At 60.2% G+C, this 16430-nt stretch overlaps 2 protein-coding genes across 4 annotated transcripts; both read left to right on the forward strand.

Moving 5' to 3' along the window:
• Positions 1 to 678: 678 nt before the first annotated feature.
• On the forward strand, positions 679 to 8773 carry NCAPH (non-SMC condensin I complex subunit H). Of its 2 annotated transcripts, XM_041471177.1 has the most exons (17): positions 679 to 851; positions 1112 to 1202; positions 1369 to 1461; positions 2807 to 2945; positions 3377 to 3495; positions 3954 to 4143; positions 4541 to 4632; positions 4749 to 4921; positions 5120 to 5268; positions 5420 to 5526; positions 5698 to 5820; positions 6022 to 6129; positions 6441 to 6599; positions 6955 to 7053; positions 7268 to 7350; positions 7744 to 7819; positions 8376 to 8773. In XM_041471177.1, exons 3-17 carry the CDS (start codon positions 1414 to 1416, stop codon positions 8433 to 8435), a joined length of 1725 nt encoding a protein of 574 aa, XP_041327111.1. In that variant the 5' UTR covers positions 679 to 851; positions 1112 to 1202; positions 1369 to 1413; the 3' UTR covers positions 8436 to 8773. The 2 variants fall into 2 exon arrangements, with proteins under 2 accessions (XP_041327111.1, XP_041327110.1); XM_041471176.1 differs by lacking the exons at positions 679 to 851; positions 1112 to 1202; positions 1369 to 1461 and having other exon boundaries at positions 2657 to 2945.
• Positions 8774 to 10704: 1931 nt separating this feature from the next.
• ARID5A (AT-rich interaction domain 5A) lies at positions 10705 to 16177 on the forward strand. Of its 2 annotated transcripts, none has more exons than XM_041471143.1 (7): positions 10705 to 10878; positions 12412 to 12510; positions 13541 to 13724; positions 13825 to 13877; positions 14322 to 14419; positions 14511 to 14646; positions 14788 to 16177. In XM_041471143.1, the coding sequence occupies exons 2-7, from the start codon at positions 12448 to 12450 to the stop codon at positions 16012 to 16014; spliced, it is 1761 nt and encodes a 586-aa protein (XP_041327077.1). In that variant the 5' UTR covers positions 10705 to 10878; positions 12412 to 12447; the 3' UTR covers positions 16015 to 16177. The 2 variants fall into 2 exon arrangements, with proteins under 2 accessions (XP_041327077.1, XP_041327076.1); XM_041471142.1 differs by lacking the exon at positions 10705 to 10878 and adding an exon at positions 11978 to 12181.
• The last annotated feature ends 253 nt before the right edge of the window (positions 16178 to 16430 follow it).

Consider the following 16430-nt stretch of genomic DNA (forward strand, 5'->3'; position numbering starts at 1 on the left):
GAACACACCTGGAATCACAGGGAATATGGGCATTACACCTGGAGAATGATGGAGAATATGGGAACACACCTGGAGAGTCATGGGGAATGTGGGAACACACCTGGAATCACAGGGAATATGGGCATTACACCTGGAGAATGATGGAGAATGTGGGAATACACCTGGAGAGTCACGGGGAATGTGGGAACACACCTGGAAGGGCAAAAAGAATATCGGGACCCACCTGGAGGGGAAGGCCTGGACGTTACACTCAGTGACAAGGTGGGGATCGGGCCCAGCTTGGACTCGGTGATCCCAAAGATTCCAACCTCAGCGATTCCGGGATAAGCGGCACTGCTCTGGCGGCTCCTCCTCCTACCGGGGGGGTTCCAGGGCAGTACCGGAGGCTGCTGACCCCGCTCCGGCCCCAGAACTGGGGGGGAAAAGGGGGAAATAGCGAGGCCGCCCCTTCCCTTCCCGGGCCCCTCACGGCTCCCTCAGAGCGCAGCCCCGCCCCCTTCGCCCTCACGACCGTTACTGAGCTCGCGCCGCCGTTCAAACCCGCCTCGGGGGCGGGAGCGCCGCGCGCTGATTGGCTGTCAGGCGGGTACCCCGCGCGCTGATTGGCTGGCAGGGGCGGAAGGGGCGCCCTGAGCGCGGCGCGGAGCCGTAGCCATGGCCGCCCGCAGTCCCCGCGCTGCCGCCACCGCCGCCACCGCCTTCCTCTCCCCGACCCCGCGGGCTCTCGGCAGCACCGGCACCCCCGTGCTCGCTGAGTGCCCCGGCAACGACGATGAGCACGAGAGGCGCCAGCGCCGCCGCTCCAGGGTTGTGGACTCGTCGCTGCAGGGTCTCGGCTCCCCATCGCTCAGGTAGGGCCGGTGCGCGGGGCTCGGGCTGAGGAGACCCCCGGGCACCGACCCCGCTGTATCCGGGCTGAGGGAACCCCCAGGCACTGATCCCGCTGTGTCCGGGCTGAGGAGACCCCCGGGCACTGATCCCGCTGGGCCCGGCTGAGGAGACCCCCGGGCACCGACCCCGCTGTGTCCCGGCTGAGGGGACCCCCGGGCACTGATCCCGCTGTGTCCCGGCTGAGGGGACCCCCGGGCACCGACCCCGCTGTGTCCCGCAGGACCGAGAGCTGGCAGCCGCCGCTGCCGCAGTGGACCAACGCGCAGATCTCGGAGCACTACAGCACCTGCATCAAGCTCTCCAACGAGAACGTGAGTCGGGGCAGCCGCGTTTGGGTTTAAAATCTCTGACAATTCTCTGCCCATCTCTCACGCCTCTTCCAAGGGGAAGCCGCGGCCACTCCCGTGTCCAGGCTGTCCCCTCGGTCCCCAGGGTGTCCCTGGCCAGGGGAAGGGTCCCAGCTGTGCTTTCTTGCAGAAAATCACCACCAAGAACGCCTTTGGGCTGCACCTGATCGATTACATGACCGACATCCTGAAGCAGAAGAACTCAGAGCTCACCAACTTCCAGGTCAGAGGGGTCCCTGCTGCTGCTGCTGCTTCGTTTCTGTTGGATTATTTCCTTTTCTGACCCAGAGATGGGGCAACTGAGAGGTGTTTTAAAAACTTCTACTCCGTTTTCAGTCTCATTTGGAGGGTGAGACAATACAGATGTTGTAATTCACGCCCTCACAATCAGAAGCTAACTATTTCCTAATTACAATACATTATAATTAATTTCTATTACATTACATTGCATTATATGCATTTCTTGGCCTATCAGTTTTAGCCACACCATGCTGTAGATGCCAGTCATTTAAAATTACCCTTTATGGGTCTTACTACAATGTTCTGTTTCTCCAAAGTATCCAGTCTTATTTACAAGGCCATCCTTTGAAACTTATTTCTATTTCTCTCTCAACAACACCTGTCCCATTCCATGGCATTTCTGAGTCAGCATTTCTTATCTCAAGGTTTGCATACAGATGCACACTATGTGAGCTTTCTGTCTTTGAGAATTTTCTACAAATCTATTTTTTTAATAAATTGGGTGTAATTACTAATACATTTTTCTTTACACCCTTTTAAAGTTTTAAGCCTTCTTTACCTCTCCTGATTCTATCTCACAACGAAAAAATAAACACATTCTAATAAATACATAAGTTATATATTATATTAATATATGTTAATATATTAATATATCTTCTATATACATATTTTGTAATGTATATCAATGTATATTAATATATATTAATGTATATGAATGTTAATATATAATTAATATATAATATATATTATATATAGTGTATATATAATATAATATATATTATATACTATATCTATTATATTATATATTATATATAGTGTATATATATAATATAATATATATTATTATTTATATATTTATATATCAAAATACAAATATATAAATATACAAATAGATAAATATAATATATTTGATAAATATATTTATATTTGGTATTATATAAATTATATATAATTAATATATATAATATATATAATGTAGTATAATATAATATTAAATAATAATTACTACATTGTATGTGTTATGAGTCATTAGCCAACACTAAACCCACCACACTAATTAATACATTAACCAAAAAAATCCCCAATTAGCAAACCAAAACCACTGCACAAAACTGGCATTTCTAAACAATTCCTAAAGGATTTTTAGCTGCGATCCCAAAAAAAACAACCCCGAGCTGTGGGGAGAAGGCCCTGTGGGGAGTCCACAGCTTTCCCTGTGATGTTATTCCTTCATGCCGGTGTTTTGGGGGGCAGAGCAGCGGGGGGTGGCTCTGGGATGCCCGGGTGGGGGCTGCCCTGTCCCGCTGGCAGCTCCCTGTTCCCCGCAGGTGGCGGCCGGGACTCTGGACGCCAGCGCCAAGATCTACGCCGTGCGCGTGGATTCCGTGCACGCCGACGCCTTCAGGGTGCTGGGCCACCTGGGCAAGGAGCCGGCCCCTGCCCGGGACCCAGACAGCTCCCAGGAAGGTGGGAATTCCCTCTTTTCCTCCCAAAAATCCCTGGGGTTCCATCGTTTCGCAGATGGGATCGGGGGGAGCCTCGGCGCTCTTTGGGAGTTCTGAAGAGGTTTGCAATTAATCGGGTTTTCCAAGGGCTGGGAGGTCCCAGATTGGTTTTCCTGGAATGCTGGCACAGGGAGGGGTGGGAGGAGGAGCTGGATCTGTCACTCAGTGATTTTAGATTTCAGTTTGGGGCCAAACAGGGGCACTTTGGGATCAGATAGGGGCAGTTTTTTGCCAAACAGAATCCATAAAAAGCCAGCGGAACATTGCTCATGCCAGCAGATCCTGAGGAATTTCAATGCCTGCTGTAGTTTGCTGCACAAATTCCAGGTTTTCTCCCTCCTTTGGGGTATCCCAGCCCTCCTGAGGTGGAATTTATCCCTTTTCCCATTCCAGACTCCAGCCCAGCCCCCGAGGCTGCCAGGAAGGCTCAGCCAAAGAAGAAGCAAAGCTTCAAAACCATCGAGCAGAACCTGAGCAACATCAACATGCCCGAGGGCAGCCGCAGGGCCGAGGTGGGGCTGGGCTGCTCCTCGTCCTCCTCATCCTCCCTGCCCCCTGTCCTGCTTTTCCCTTCCTGATTTCCACCTCCATTCCCTGATTCCCCTCTCCGTTCCCTAACTCCCATTCCCAGATTCCTGTTCCCCAGTTCCCCTCTCCACTCCCCCATCCCCATTCCCCAATTCCTTTCTCCACTCCCCCATCCCTATTCCCCAATTCCCCCGTCCATTCCCTGACTCCCATCCCCATTCCTAATTCCCCCCTCCATTCCTAGGTTCCTATTCCCATCCCCATTCCCTAATTCCCCTGTCCATTCCCTGACCCCCATTCCTAATTTCCCCCTCCATTCCTGGGTTCCCATCCCTATTCCCCAATTCCCCCATCCATTCCCTGACTCCCATCCGCATTCCTAATTCCCCCCTCCATTCCTGGGTTCCCATCCCCACTCCCTAATTCCCCTGTTCATTCCCAGGTGGATCCCATGTTCCAGAGAGCAGCCGCCTCCTTCGACGAGTGCAGCTCTGCCGGCATTTTCCTGACGGGGCTGCGCTCCCAGGGCTTCCAGAGCCGGCTCCTTTTCCACTCTGAAATTGTCCCTCTGCCCTCCTCGGAGAGCCTGGCCCTGCCCAGCTCCCATCCCCTCACCGTGCCGGCTCTAAAAGGTGAATCCCAGCCTTTCCCAGCCTTTTCCCTGCTTTTCCTGCCCAAATCCAGCTCCTTTTCCCGTGTGTTTGCTCGCTGCTTGCATCGCTGGGATCTGGAAAACTGGGAATTTCCAGGCTGCTGGAAAACTGGGAATGTGGGAGGTTTGGGGTCCTGAGGCAGATGGGAATTCCAGAGCCAGGTAGGAATTCCTGAGCCAGATTAGAGATTCCAGAGCCAGGTGGGAATTTCTGAATTTGGGATCTTGTGCAGGAATTTTGGAGGTTTTAGGTCCAGAGGCAGATCAGGGATTCCTGAGGCAGCTTAGGAATTCCTGATCCAGGCTGGGGATTCCCGATCCAGGTGGGAGTTCCTGCCGGGATCTCAGGAATTCACCTGTATCCCACCTCTCCGCAGCCCTGCTGGCCCCGTGCCTGGAAAAACGCCGGATCTGCTCCTCCCTGGCCGGATTCCAGTTCACCAAGTGGGATGAGGAGTCCCACGACGAGGTGGGTGGGAATCCCTGAACCAGAGTGGGAATTCCTGAGTCAGATCCCTGATCCAGGCTGGGAATTCCTGATGCAGGCAGGATTCCTGACCCAGGCTGGGAACTCCTGTGTTGCAGTCGGTGTCGGCGCTCCTGGAGAAGTTCCGGAAGAGCGAGCAGGCCTTCGATCCCAACCTGGATCCCGACAGCGAGGAGGGCGAGGGCTGGGCCCCCTCCCAGCCCGAATCCCCAGCTGGGGATGGGATCCAGGAATTCCAGCCCAAAAGAGACTCCCTGGGCCACAGCAAGAGGTGGGGCTGGGATCCAGGGATGGGGGCTGGGCTGGATTCCAGGGGAATTCCCAGTACCTGGGAGGAAATCCTGGGAATGCCAAGGGAATTCTGAAAAGGGATAACAAATCCTGAGAATGCTGAGGGAATTCTGAGCAGGGATAACAAATCCCTCAGGAATGCTGATGGAATTCTGAGCAGCTGCCATTCTTTTTCCAGGAGCACTGGAGCCCCCCTGGGAGAGGGGGACATTGGCACGCTGAGCCTGCACGTGTCCCTGAATCCCGGGGAATATTCCTACTTCAGCCCCCGTGTGCTCTCCATGTGGGCCGGCCCCGAGCACTGGCGCTTCCGGCCCCGCCAGCCCCGTGAGTGCCCAGGGCAGGGAATCCTGCAATTCTGGGCTGGAATCCTGGAATTCCAGGCTGGGGAGGGCTCAGTCCTGGAATTCCAGGCTGGGAAGGGCTCAATTCTGGAATTCCAAGCTTTCCCTTTCCCCCTTTCCCTGCTGTCCCTCAGCAGCCCCAGGCCCAGAGAAGGATTCCCGGCAGAGGATTCCCAGGAAGGTTTTTGAGCTGGATTTCCAGGAGGACATCGACTTCCAGGCCCATTTCCAGAAGACCAAGGTGCCCTTTCCTCACAGCAGCCTGGAATTCCCGGGATTTGGGCAGCTCCAGCTGCGTGTCCTGGGGGGCACCTCCCACCCTGCCCCTTCCCAGACAAATCACTCCTTGTTTTCCATGGAAAACTGGTGGAGCTTCCTGTTTTTCCATGGAGCTGTCCAATCCCATTCCCAGGCATCCATAACTTTGGCCAAATCCATCCTGGAAAACCAGAACAGCCGGAGCACCACGCTCCCTGCAGACTTCAACTACGACCCCCAGACCCTGAGGCAGCTCTTCCTCAAACCCCTGCTCAAGGTGAGAATTCCCAAAAGAATTCCAGGGAATCATCCCAGGGAATCATTCCCAGCACCAAACCTCTCCTCACCAAACCCTGGGAATGTTCTGGACGTTCCCCAGGGCTGCTCTCACCACAAACCCTCCTGGAATGGCAAAAACGGGAATGAAGGGCCAAGGCCCAGCCTTTTCCCAGGAATATTTTGGAATGTTTTCCCCCAGCTCAGCCCGAGCCCGGATCCAGTGGGAGCCTTGGACAGCGAGGCTGGAATTGAGGATTACGACTACAACAACCCCAACGACACCTCCAACTTCTGCCCTGCCCTGCAGGTACAGCCTGGGACTGGGGAATTCCTGCTGGGCTAAAATCCATGGCCGGAGAATTCCTGAGGGGAGCAATCGGAGCTGCAGGGCTCTGCTGGCGTCCAGCCTGGCCTGGACATTCCCAGGGCTGGGAAAACTTTGGGATTTGTGCTCCCTGCAGCTGCCTTGGCTTTAGCCTTGCCTCAATTCCATGGGATGAGCCCAAATTCCATGGGGATGAACCCCAATCCCATGGGGAAGCCAGGCAGGAATTCCCACCCTCCTTCTGCCTCTGGCTCCTCCCAGGTGACTCTGCTGTCCCCCCGTGTCCCTGGCAGGTCCCTGACAGCGATGACGATCCCGATCCCGCAGAATTCCCGGGCCAGGCGGGGCCGTTCCCGCTCCCGGCTCATCCCGAGGCTCCGGAGTTCTCCAGGATCAACGGCGGGAGCGGCCCGGACTGCGGGGAGCTGGAGCTGATCGCCGAGCCCCACAAGGTCACTGGGAGCACTGGGAATGGGGACTGGGAATGACGGGAGGGACTGGGAGCACTGGGCTGGAGATTCCTCCCTGGCACTGGGAATTCCTCATTAGAACTGGGAATTCTTCCCTGGGCTGGGCTGGAGCAAAAACCTCTCAGCACCTCCAGGGTTAAAAATCCCAGGAGACCCCTGTGATTCCAGGGATTGCCAGGACTGACATTCCCAGAAGAACAATTCCCAGACTAAACACTGGGATTGGCAGTGAGGCTGCACTCGCTGTTATTCCCACGGAAAATCGGGAATGCCGATGGCTGTGATCCCGGTGATGATCCCGGTGATGATCCCGGTCAATCCTGGATTCCTCCCTCAGATCCATAAGATCCCCATCCAGTACGCCAGGACGGCCAAGAGGATGGACATGAGGAGGCTGAAGAGGAACATGTGGGAGCTGCTGACGGAGCAAGGAGAGGTCGGGAAGGGAAATTCCTGCTGGGAATTCTGCAGGGGTTCCTGCCCAGCTCCAGGGATCAGCCCCAATCCCAGGGGATAAACCCCAATCCCATGGGGATAAACCCAATCCCATGGGATCAGCCCCAAGTTTCCCATTGGCCAGGATGGGCCGAGGCTCCCAGGGGTTTTCCTTGGAATTTCGGGGCTCTGCATTCCTGGATTTTCCCAAGCAGGGGGAGGAGGCCGGGGAAGGGACGGATGCAGAAGTGGCCAGAGAGAAAATCCTGAGTGACCTCACCAAGGATCTGCTGCGCAGGTTGGGAATGGGAATAATGGGAATGGGAAAATCCCAAATGGGAATGGGAAAATCCTGAATGGGAATGGGAAAATCTCTCCAGGTGTTGGCGTGGGAATGGGAATGGGACAGGGAAAATCCTTCATGGGAATTGGAATGGGGCAGGGAAAATCTGAATGGGAAGGGGACAAGGAAAATCCCTCATGGGAATGGGACAATCCCTCATGGGAATAGGGCAGGGAAAATCCCGAATGGGAATGGGAAAATTCCTCTGGATGTTGGGATGGGACTGGGACAGGGCAAACCCCTGTGGGTGTTGCCAGGGAAGGCAGAGCTGTGCCCAGTCCCTGCTCCTGGGCACTCCTGGCTGCTCCGGCATTCCCGGGCTCTGATCCCGATCCCGCTTTTCCACAGGCTCCCTCCTACCATGGCCACCAACCTGTCGGTGCCCTTGGCCTTCGTGTGCCTCCTGCACCTGGCCAACGAGAAGGTGAGAGCAGGGAGCCATTCCCACCTATCCCGGGAATTCCAGGGAATGCAGCTCATCCCACCTATCCCGGGAATTCCAGGGAATGCAGCTCTTGTTGCAAATCCGTCCTGGTTTTTCCATGGAATGCAGCTCGTTCCCAACAATCCCGGGAATCCCATGGAATCTCAATCCCGGTTATTCCATGGAATGCAGCTCGTCCCATCCATCCCAGTTTTTCCATGGAATGCAGCTCATTCCCAGTTTTTCCAGGGAATGGAAACATTCCCAGCTTGTGCAGGGTTTGTCCCTCAGAGCCGTCCCAAGCATTCCAGACTTGGGAATCTGGATAAGGGAACAGAATCCCAAAATCCCAGAATTCCTGAGGCTGGAAAAGCTCTCCAAGGTCACAACGTTCCAAATCCCCACCTGGATTCCTTCCTCATCCAGGAGTTCCTTGGAATTCCTGCAGGGATGGAGACTCCAAACCCCCCCTGGGGGCTCCTTCCCGTGAGGAAATTCCTGCTCTGTCCCCATTCCCAGGGGATTTCATTCCAAAGCTTTTCCTTCCCATTCCCAGAATCTGAGGCTGGAGAGCACCGAGGACCTGTCAGATATCCGGGTGACAGCAGGGAACTGACCCTGGAGCCACTCCAGATCCAGCAGGGAATGCTGAGAATTCCCAAAATCCCAAATCCCTGGGAAGGATGGGATTTAGGGATGTCCTGGCTGGACAGATCCAGCAGCTTTTCCCTGGAATTGGGAATTCTGCACTTGACTGTGAACCCGGGCTGCTCTATGTCCCAAAATTTCCTGTGTCCCAAAGTTGTCTGTCTCAAAAATTCCTCTCTCTGTGTTCCAAAATTCCCTCTGTCTATCCCAAAATTCCCTCTCTCTGTCCCAGAATTCCCTCCCTGTGTCCTTCCCAGTCTGTAATTCCCAGTTTTTGGACTGACTGTTACTCCTGGCCCCCGTTCCCTTTTTTTACTGTTTCTAAGGTTAATAAATTTTGCACACTTTGGAGAGGGGCCTGGAAGGAATAACCCTGGAGTGGGGTGTGGGCAGCAAATGAGGACAGATCCCTAAAAAATGGGAATGCAGGGATCACAGCCTGGAGCAGCAGCTGGGAACGGGACCCAGGAGCCAAATTCTGGGGTGGGATCAGCTCTGGGATGGGGATCCTGGGTCCTTCCCGGGCTGGTGCCTGCTCAGTGGGATTTGGGGCCGTGTCAGAACCTGGATTTTCCTCCTGGATTTTCCTCTTTGGGCTCTTCCCGCAGCTCCAGGGGGAGCTGGGGGTCCCCAGGGGAGGGGTCTCCTCCTCTCCTGCCTTTCCTGGGATAAGGATTCCCATAGTGGGGGGGTCTCTTCCTCCTGAGACCCCTGCTTTTCCTGGGGCTGGGGCAACACCCAGAGCCGCAGTTCCCGACCCGCCGGGCTCTGCCCGCGCCTCTCCCTCGCTCTTCCCGGGATTTCTCCGCTCCAAGGAGCGGCCGGCGCTGCCTCCCGGGGCTCGGGAATTCCGCCGGGACCTCCCGCTCCTCTGCTCCGGGAATGCCGAGCCGCTCCCGGGGCTGCTGCTCCGGGGGATGGGAATGCCAGAGGCTGCTGCTGCTCCGGGGGATGATTTTCCAGGAATTGATGCTCCAGGCATTGATATTCTAGGAGCTGCCGCTCCAGGAGTTGTTGTTCCAAGGGTTGGTGTTCCAGGGGTTGATATTCCCGGAGGACTGGCGGTGCTCCCGCCCGGGCTGGGCGGGATGCGAGGGCAGAGCTGAGGCTCCGGGAGCTTCGGGCAGGGCTGGAGCGATCCCGCAGCCCCCGGATCGAAGGCACCGGACCTTCCTCTTCACCCTCCTCCTCCTCCTCGGTGCGGCGCCGAGTCCCGGACCCGGCCACGAACGGGTGAGGGGGCAGCACCAGGGACTGGTCCCGGTAATGGGGAGGGGTCCCGGTAATGGGGAGGGGGCTCTGGGGGCTCCCACCTGCAGCAGCTCCCGTGGCGCCGCTCGGGGCTCCTCTCCGGGCACCTCCTCAGGAAATCTTGGAAGGATTTTGGGATTTTTCACCCTCGGAGCTGCGGGGTCGGGACGGTTCCCACCAGCGGCCTCACCCAGGGGTGCTCAGCTGGCCCCGGGACCCTGGAACGCGAGCTCTTCCTAAAATCCCTTTATTCCTGAAACCCGAGCTGTTCCTAAAATCCCGTTTATTCCTGAAATCCGATCTGTTCCTAAAAATGCCGTTTATTCTTGAAACCCGAGCTGTTCCTAAAATCCCTTTATTTACTCCCGAAATCCCTTCCATCCCAGCGCCGATGGAGCTGGGAAGGCTGGACCGGGAGGGGAAACTGAGGCAGGGGCCCCGCTTCCCTCACCTTCGGACATCCCAGCTCGGACAAAAACCGGGAATAAAACCCCGAGCGGGGCTTTTTGCTGGTTTTTTTCACCCATTCTCGCTAAATCCCGCATTTATCGCGGGAGGGCGGGGAAGGGGGGGTTCGGGGGCTCCTTCACCCCCGGGAGGGGCGACAGCAGCCCGGTGCCCCTCCCGACTTCCCCCCGCTGCTGCTTTCTCGGTTTTTTGGCCCAAAATGAGTCACCGGGGGATTTTTTTTCTTTTTCTCTCATTTTTCGGGACTCTCTCACGAGTCGAAGCGGGGGTGGGGATTCTCGGGGGGCTGAGCCCCGACTGTCCCCGGCGTGTGAGCGGCTCCGGTGCCGCGGGACGGGGATTGGCAATCCCGGGACAAGGGACAGCATTCCTGGAACGCTGGGGACCCCCGGGAAGGGAGCGGGACCACGGCCGCGGAGCATCCCGCCGTGCCCCCGCCCTCGGGGCGGCTCCGCGGCGGCGAGCGGCGCTTCGGGGCCGGGAAAGTCCGGCCCAGTCATTCGGGGCGCGGGGGGAGAAGCCCCAAAACGCGTCCGTTCCGGTAAGGAAAGAGTCAATGGCTGCGGCTCGCCCCGCTCCCGCTCGCACACGCCACTTCCCCGAGCGGGGCTGACTCATCCCGGGCTCGGTCCCGCTCCGCGACACCCGCGCTCCGCTCCGGCCGCCCCGGAGCCCGGCCCGAGCCTCCGCCGGTGAGTCCGGGGGTCCCGGGGGGCTGGGGGGTCCCGGGGCCCGCCCCGAGCCGCGCGTCCCCCGCGTCCCGAGCGGGACCGGCCGGGAACCCCGAAACGCCGAACGCACCGGGAGCCCCGCGGGGGTCCCGGAGCCGCGGCCGCTCCCGGGGGTCCCCGGCCCCTCCGCAGCCCCCCGGGCACGTCGGGGGGGGGGGTTTGGGCAAACCGGCGGCGCGGGATGGGGAAGGGAGGATGACTTCAGCCCATTACTCAGCCGCCGTCACGGCCTGGCAGCGCTCCCGCGCTATTCCGGGCCGTGACGCTCCAGCCCCGCCAGTTTGGGCCTAAACCGGCGGGGTTTGGGTGCTTCGGGGAGGAGGAGCGGCCCCGGGGGCTGAGGAGCGGGGCGGCATTCGGGATGAGTTCGGAAAGCGCCGCCGCCGAAGCGCCCGGAATTAGTGTTGTGGTAATGATTGTTAGCTCATTAAGGGTGTAATTAGAGCCCGGTGCCGCCCCCAGCCCCGGTACCGGCGGCTCGGGGGTGTTGGCCCCGGCGGGTCGGGGCTTGCGGGGATTGTTGGCCCCGGCGGGGCTCGCTCAGCCCCGAACCGGCCGCGTTTTGCCCCAAAAGCCGCGGCGGTTTCCTGCGCTCGGAGCGCCGCCGGGAAGGGAGGAAACCGCGTCAGCGGTGCCGGGAACCGAACCGGGGCCGCGGGGGGGACACCGGGGACAGGGACACCGGCACCTGATAAACACCTGGGGGTGTGACAGCGGCACCCGCACACACAGGTGTGTGCGGGACACCTGCACCTCTGTGTGTGTGACACCTGTACCTGCACACACAGGTGTGTGTGACACTGTACCTGCACACCTGTGTGTGCCACCTGTACCTGCTGCACACCTGGACCCGCACACGGGCGCAGGCACCTGGCCGTGCTCACCTGCGCACACCTGGCGCCTCCGTGCCCCCCACATGCGCACAGAACCCCCGCACACACCTGCGCTCAGGTGCGCTCACCCACAGCCGTGCGCACGCTGCCGCTTCAGGACTACAACTCCCGGCGTGCCCTTCGCGGGGGGCGGGGACAGACAGAGTGACTACCCAATAAGAGAAGGGGCGTGTTGTCGCCAGCCAATGAGAAGCGATGGGGGCGTGGCGGCCCCGCCCCTCGGGCGCGCCCCTCGGTCACGTGGCGCGGGCGTGGCCGGTGAGCGCGAGCGGGACCGGGGGCACCGGAGGGGCTCGGGCGGGACCGGGGGGCGTGGGGAGCACCTGGGGACCCCCTCGGGACCCCCTCTGCCCGCCCCGCTCCTTCCTCAGGTTGGCACCGCCGCTTTTCGCCCTTTTCCCGGGGTTTTTCCTCAAAAACCTGGGGGGGATTCGGGGGCGGCGAGCCCGGAACGGGGGCGCAGGGGGGGAGGCACGGACGGAGCAGCCTCGGGCGGTTCCGGTGCCCGACGGGCACCCCCAAATCCCCGCGACTGCCGCGTCATTTTAGGAGAGCAGCAGAAATTCGGGGTCTCACCCTCCCCCCTTTTTTCCCCTCCCAGGTCCCGTCCCGAACCCACAGGCAGCGATTTCCCCCCATGGAGAAGAACCAGGAGCCGCAAGGAGACCCCCGGGACCCCCCCAGCCCCGCCCAGCCCGCCGTGAGTGCACTCCGGGGGGTTTTGGGGGTGCTGAGCGCCCCAAAATTCTGGGGAGGGAGGGAGAAGCGCGAGCAGCGCTTTGGCCGCCGGTGGAAGTGAGGATGAGGCAGAGAAATGTGAAATTCCAGCTTTGGGTGGGGGGCGAGGGAGGGAATGGACTAAAAATGGCATTTTTGGGGGCAGAAGTGAGCGGTCCCATAGGAATAGGATCGTTTTTGTAATTATTTTTTATCCTCGTGAAGAAAAGGGGTTTGGATTTTGTGGCGCTGGAGCTTTTCCCTCCCCCCAGCAGCTTTTTATTTCACACACACACACAAAAAAAAAAAAAAAAAAAAAAAAAAAAAAAAAAAAAAAAAAAAAAAAAAAAAAGAAAGAAAAGAAAAAAGAAAAAAGAAAAAGCTTTGAACTCTTTCAGCCGTTAAATCCGGTGTCTGTCACAAGCCGTTAAATGAATAGAAAGAACAAAAAAAAAAAAAAAAAAAGGGAAAAAAAAAAATAAAAGACTGAAAAAAAATAGAAAAGGACGGACTTGGGAGCCGAGCAGCTTCTTTGCCCAAAAATAGCAACAAGTTTTATAACTCCGGAAAATGTAGAACAAACAAACGAGGAACATTTTTAGCTGAGAAAGGCGGCGGCGGCGGCGCGGGGGGGCTGAATTTCGGAATTTCTGCCCGTCTGTTTTCCTGGAAGCCGCTCCTCGTGTTCTCGCCCGCATCCAGCGCTTTGACCAACTTGGCCGCGGGCCCGGGGCTGCCGGGGAACGGCCCCGAGCTCCTCGGGCTGCCGGGGAACGGGGCCGGGGCTGCGGGGAACGGGCACGGAGCTCCCCGGGGCTGCGGGGAACGGGTCCGGGGCAGAGGGGAACGGCCCCGAGCTCCTCGGGCTGCGGGGAACGGGGCCGGGCTCCCCGGAGAACGGGTCTGGAGATTCCCCGGAGCTCCCCGGGGAAGGAGCCCGGAGCTCTCCCGGGGAACGGGGGTGCGGGTGGAGGGGCCGCAGCTCCTCCAAAACTCAGCCCCGTGTCCCGCAGGACGAGCCGGGGGCCGGGGATGGCGCCGAGAGGGACAAGGCGGTGGGAGAAGGTGGGGACAAGGACAAGGACGAGGAGGACAAGGAGAAGGAGGAGGAGGAGGCTTTCCTCGTCAGCCTCTACAAGTTCATGAAGGAGCGGCACACGCCCATCGAGAGGATCCCGCACCTCGGCTTCAAGCAGAGTACGTCCCCCCACCCGGGACGGGGACAGGGACAGGGGGTGGCCGTGCCCCGGTCCCGTGTCCTCCTGAGCCTCAGCATCTCCCCTCTCATTATTCCCAGTTAACCTCTGGAAGATCTACAAGGCCGTGGAAAAGCTGGGAGCCTACGAGCTGGTGAGTGGTGGTCATGGAGCTGGGGTGGGCACCAGGGTGTCCCTTGGGCATCCCAGTGTCCCCTGGGTGCCAGGGTGTCCCTTGGGCATCCCAGTGTCCCCTGGGTGCCAGGGTGTCCCTTGGGCATCCCAGTGTCCCCTACATGCCCAGATGTCCCCTGGACATCAGGGCTGGACACCAGGGTGTCCCACAGGTGCTGGGGTGTCCCCTTGGGTGCCCCGATGTCCCCTGGGTGCCAGGGTGTCCCTTTGGCATCCCAGTGTCCCCTGGGTGCCAGGGTGTCCCTTGGGCATCTGAGTGTCCCCTGGGTGCCAGGGTGTCCCTTGGGCATCCCAGTGTCCCCTGGGATGCTCGGACGTTCCCTGGGTGCCAGGGTGTCCCCGGGGTGTCCGGATGTCCCCGGGATGCCAGGGCTCACCCCTCCCTCCCTCCCTCCCGCCGCAGGTGACAGGCCGCCGGCTCTGGAAGAACGTCTACGACGAGCTCGGGGGCAGCCCCGGCAGCACCAGCGCGGCCACCTGCACCCGGCGCCACTACGAGAGGTGGGACCGGGCCGGGGCCGGGGCGCTGTCCCGCCGCGTGCCTCAGTTTCCCCCGGCGCGGCGCTCACGGCGCTCCCCGCTCGCTCCGCAGGCTCGTCCTTCCCTACGTGCGGCACCTCAAGGGCGAGGAGGACAAACCGCTGCCCCCCAGCAAACCCCGCCGGCAGTACAAGGTCTCCAAGGACGACAAGAGCAAGAGGGCCAGGAAGGAGAAGGGCCGCGAGCAGGTGCGCGGCCCCTCCGGAGGGGACGGGAGCAGCCCCGGGGATGGGCAGGGCAGAGGGATGGGCCGGGAATGAGAGCGGGGGGTGGGAGCCGAGACCCCAGGCCGGGGTGCGGCACCCACAGCCCGACCCCTCCGCTCGCAGGTGGCTCCGGACAAGGCGCGGCCGGAGGCGGGCGCGGAGGACGCGGCGGAGCGGGGCCGGGGGACAGACGGACGCTCCAGCCCGGCCATGCCGGCCCCCAGCCCCTCGGGGAGGTGTCCCAGCCCCTGCAGGAGCCACAGCGAGACCTACAAGCGCCTCTTCTCCAGCTTCTACTCCAAAGGGAACCACCCCATCATGTCCCCGCTGGCCAAGAAGAAGCTGCTGGCGCAGGTGAGCAAGGCCGAGTCCTTGCACTGCCACAAGCGCCACTGCCCCGAGAGCCGCCGGGCACCGAGCGACAGCGGCCCCGAGCCGCCCGGGCCGGCTGAGCAGAGGAGCCCGGAGCCGTGGGGAGCTCCGGACAGAGCTCCGAGCGTGGCGAGCCCGGCCCACAGCGCATCCCCGGCGGGCAGAGACATCCAGGGCTGCCCGCAGGACGGCAGCGCGGCCCCCGCCGTCTTCACCGGCTACTTCCACGCCTACCGCAGCGAGGGCCCGCAGCCCGGCGGCTGTCCCCCGCTCTGGGGATACTTCTCCAACCTGAAGGATTTTTTGGAGCCGCCCTCCGCCTTCCCGGCGCGGCCCGAGGAGCCCGAGCAGCCCCCGGAGCTGCGGAGCCAGGGCCGGCCGTGGGAGGGCCGGGCCGCCGCTGTCCAGGCTTGCTGGGTGCCCCCCGGGGCCACCTTCGGCCCCGCCGCGTCCCGGGCCGGCCACGGCCGCCACGAGGAGGAGGAGGAAGATGATGATGATGAGGAGGAGGAGGACGAGGAGCCCTTCGGCCCCAGTGCCAAGTCACGCGCCGTGTCCCCCTTGGCCAAGGAGGGCAGGGACAGGCGGAGCCGCTCGCCGGGTGGCCACCAAGTGCTGGCCAAACCCAAGGCCGTGGTGGCCACTCCGGCTTTCACCGCGCCGCTGCCGCCGGACGCTTTCAAGGGAGCCGCGCTGCATTTCCCGGGCGGCTTCGGGAGCCCCCTGGAGCACCTGAGAACCCAGGGCGTGCCGGTGGCCCCGGCGCTCTCCGTGAGCCCCTTGGTGATCCCGGCCTTCCCCAGCCCTTTGGTGGTGGCCTCCGAGCTGTGCCGCCCGCTGGCCACCGGCGCCGGCCGCTTGCCCGCGTCCTTCGGCAGCTCGCCGCGGCCCCGGCTGTTCCCGGCGGCTCCGTGGCACGGGCAGCGCTCCTGCGGCTCCCCGCACGTCCCGGCCTTCCCGCACCACGCCAGGCCCTAGCGCTGCCACGGCGGGGACAGCGAGGGGACAGCGAGGGGACAATCCGGACTGGGCCGTTTGGATTGCCCAGCTCAGAGCTGTTGGTAGCCGGCGGTGACCGCGGCAGGGTTCTCTCTATTTTCTATATATCCACACACAAATCTATAAAAAAGGGAGCAACAGCGCTGCTGGAGGTCTCTGTTCGTGCTGGGGCGCAGGCTGTTCCCATCCCTGGGCCCCCACACCCGGATTTGGGGTTTGGGTCACTCCATCAGGGGTGGAAAGGGAACAAACGTGCCTGGCTGCTCCCCAGTTGGCAGTTTGGGGTGTCCTGGATTCCTGGGACCAGGGCAGGGCTTGGGGGGATCCTCTCCCCGAAGCCAGAGCCGTGGGGCTGAGAGCTCATCTGTGGGGAGGGAAGGAGGAGCTTTTCCACC

This window comes from Pyrgilauda ruficollis, unplaced genomic scaffold (assembly GCF_017590135.1).
Source record: "Pyrgilauda ruficollis isolate IOZ18807 unplaced genomic scaffold, ASM1759013v1 scaffold258, whole genome shotgun sequence".
NCBI classification, from domain to species: Eukaryota; Metazoa; Chordata; class Aves; order Passeriformes; family Passeridae; genus Pyrgilauda; species Pyrgilauda ruficollis.

What these genes read in the sequence shown, in the direction of transcription:
- NCAPH (XM_041471176.1), top strand. Translation starts at nt 2,711, where the DNA reads ATGCCGGTGTTTTGGGGGGCAGAGCAGCGGGGGGTGGCTCTGGGATGC. An exon ending in CTTCCGGCCCCGCCAGCCCC is followed by an intron (nt 5,269 to 5,419) that starts GTGAGTGCCCAG and finishes GCTGTCCCTCAG; the next exon opens with CAGCCCCAGGCCCAGAGAAG. An exon ending in TGCTGACGGAGCAAGGAGAG is followed by an intron (nt 7,054 to 7,267) that starts GTCGGGAAGGGA and finishes TTTCCCAAGCAG; the next exon opens with GGGGAGGAGGCCGGGGAAGG.
- ARID5A (XM_041471142.1), top strand. Translation starts at nt 11,996, where the DNA reads ATGAGAAGCGATGGGGGCGTGGCGGCCCCGCCCCTCGGGCGCGCCCCT. An exon ending in AGCTGGGAGCCTACGAGCTG is followed by an intron (nt 13,878 to 14,321) that starts GTGAGTGGTGGT and finishes CTCCCGCCGCAG; the next exon opens with GTGACAGGCCGCCGGCTCTG. An exon ending in AGGAGAAGGGCCGCGAGCAG is followed by an intron (nt 14,647 to 14,787) that starts GTGCGCGGCCCC and finishes CTCCGCTCGCAG; the next exon opens with GTGGCTCCGGACAAGGCGCG.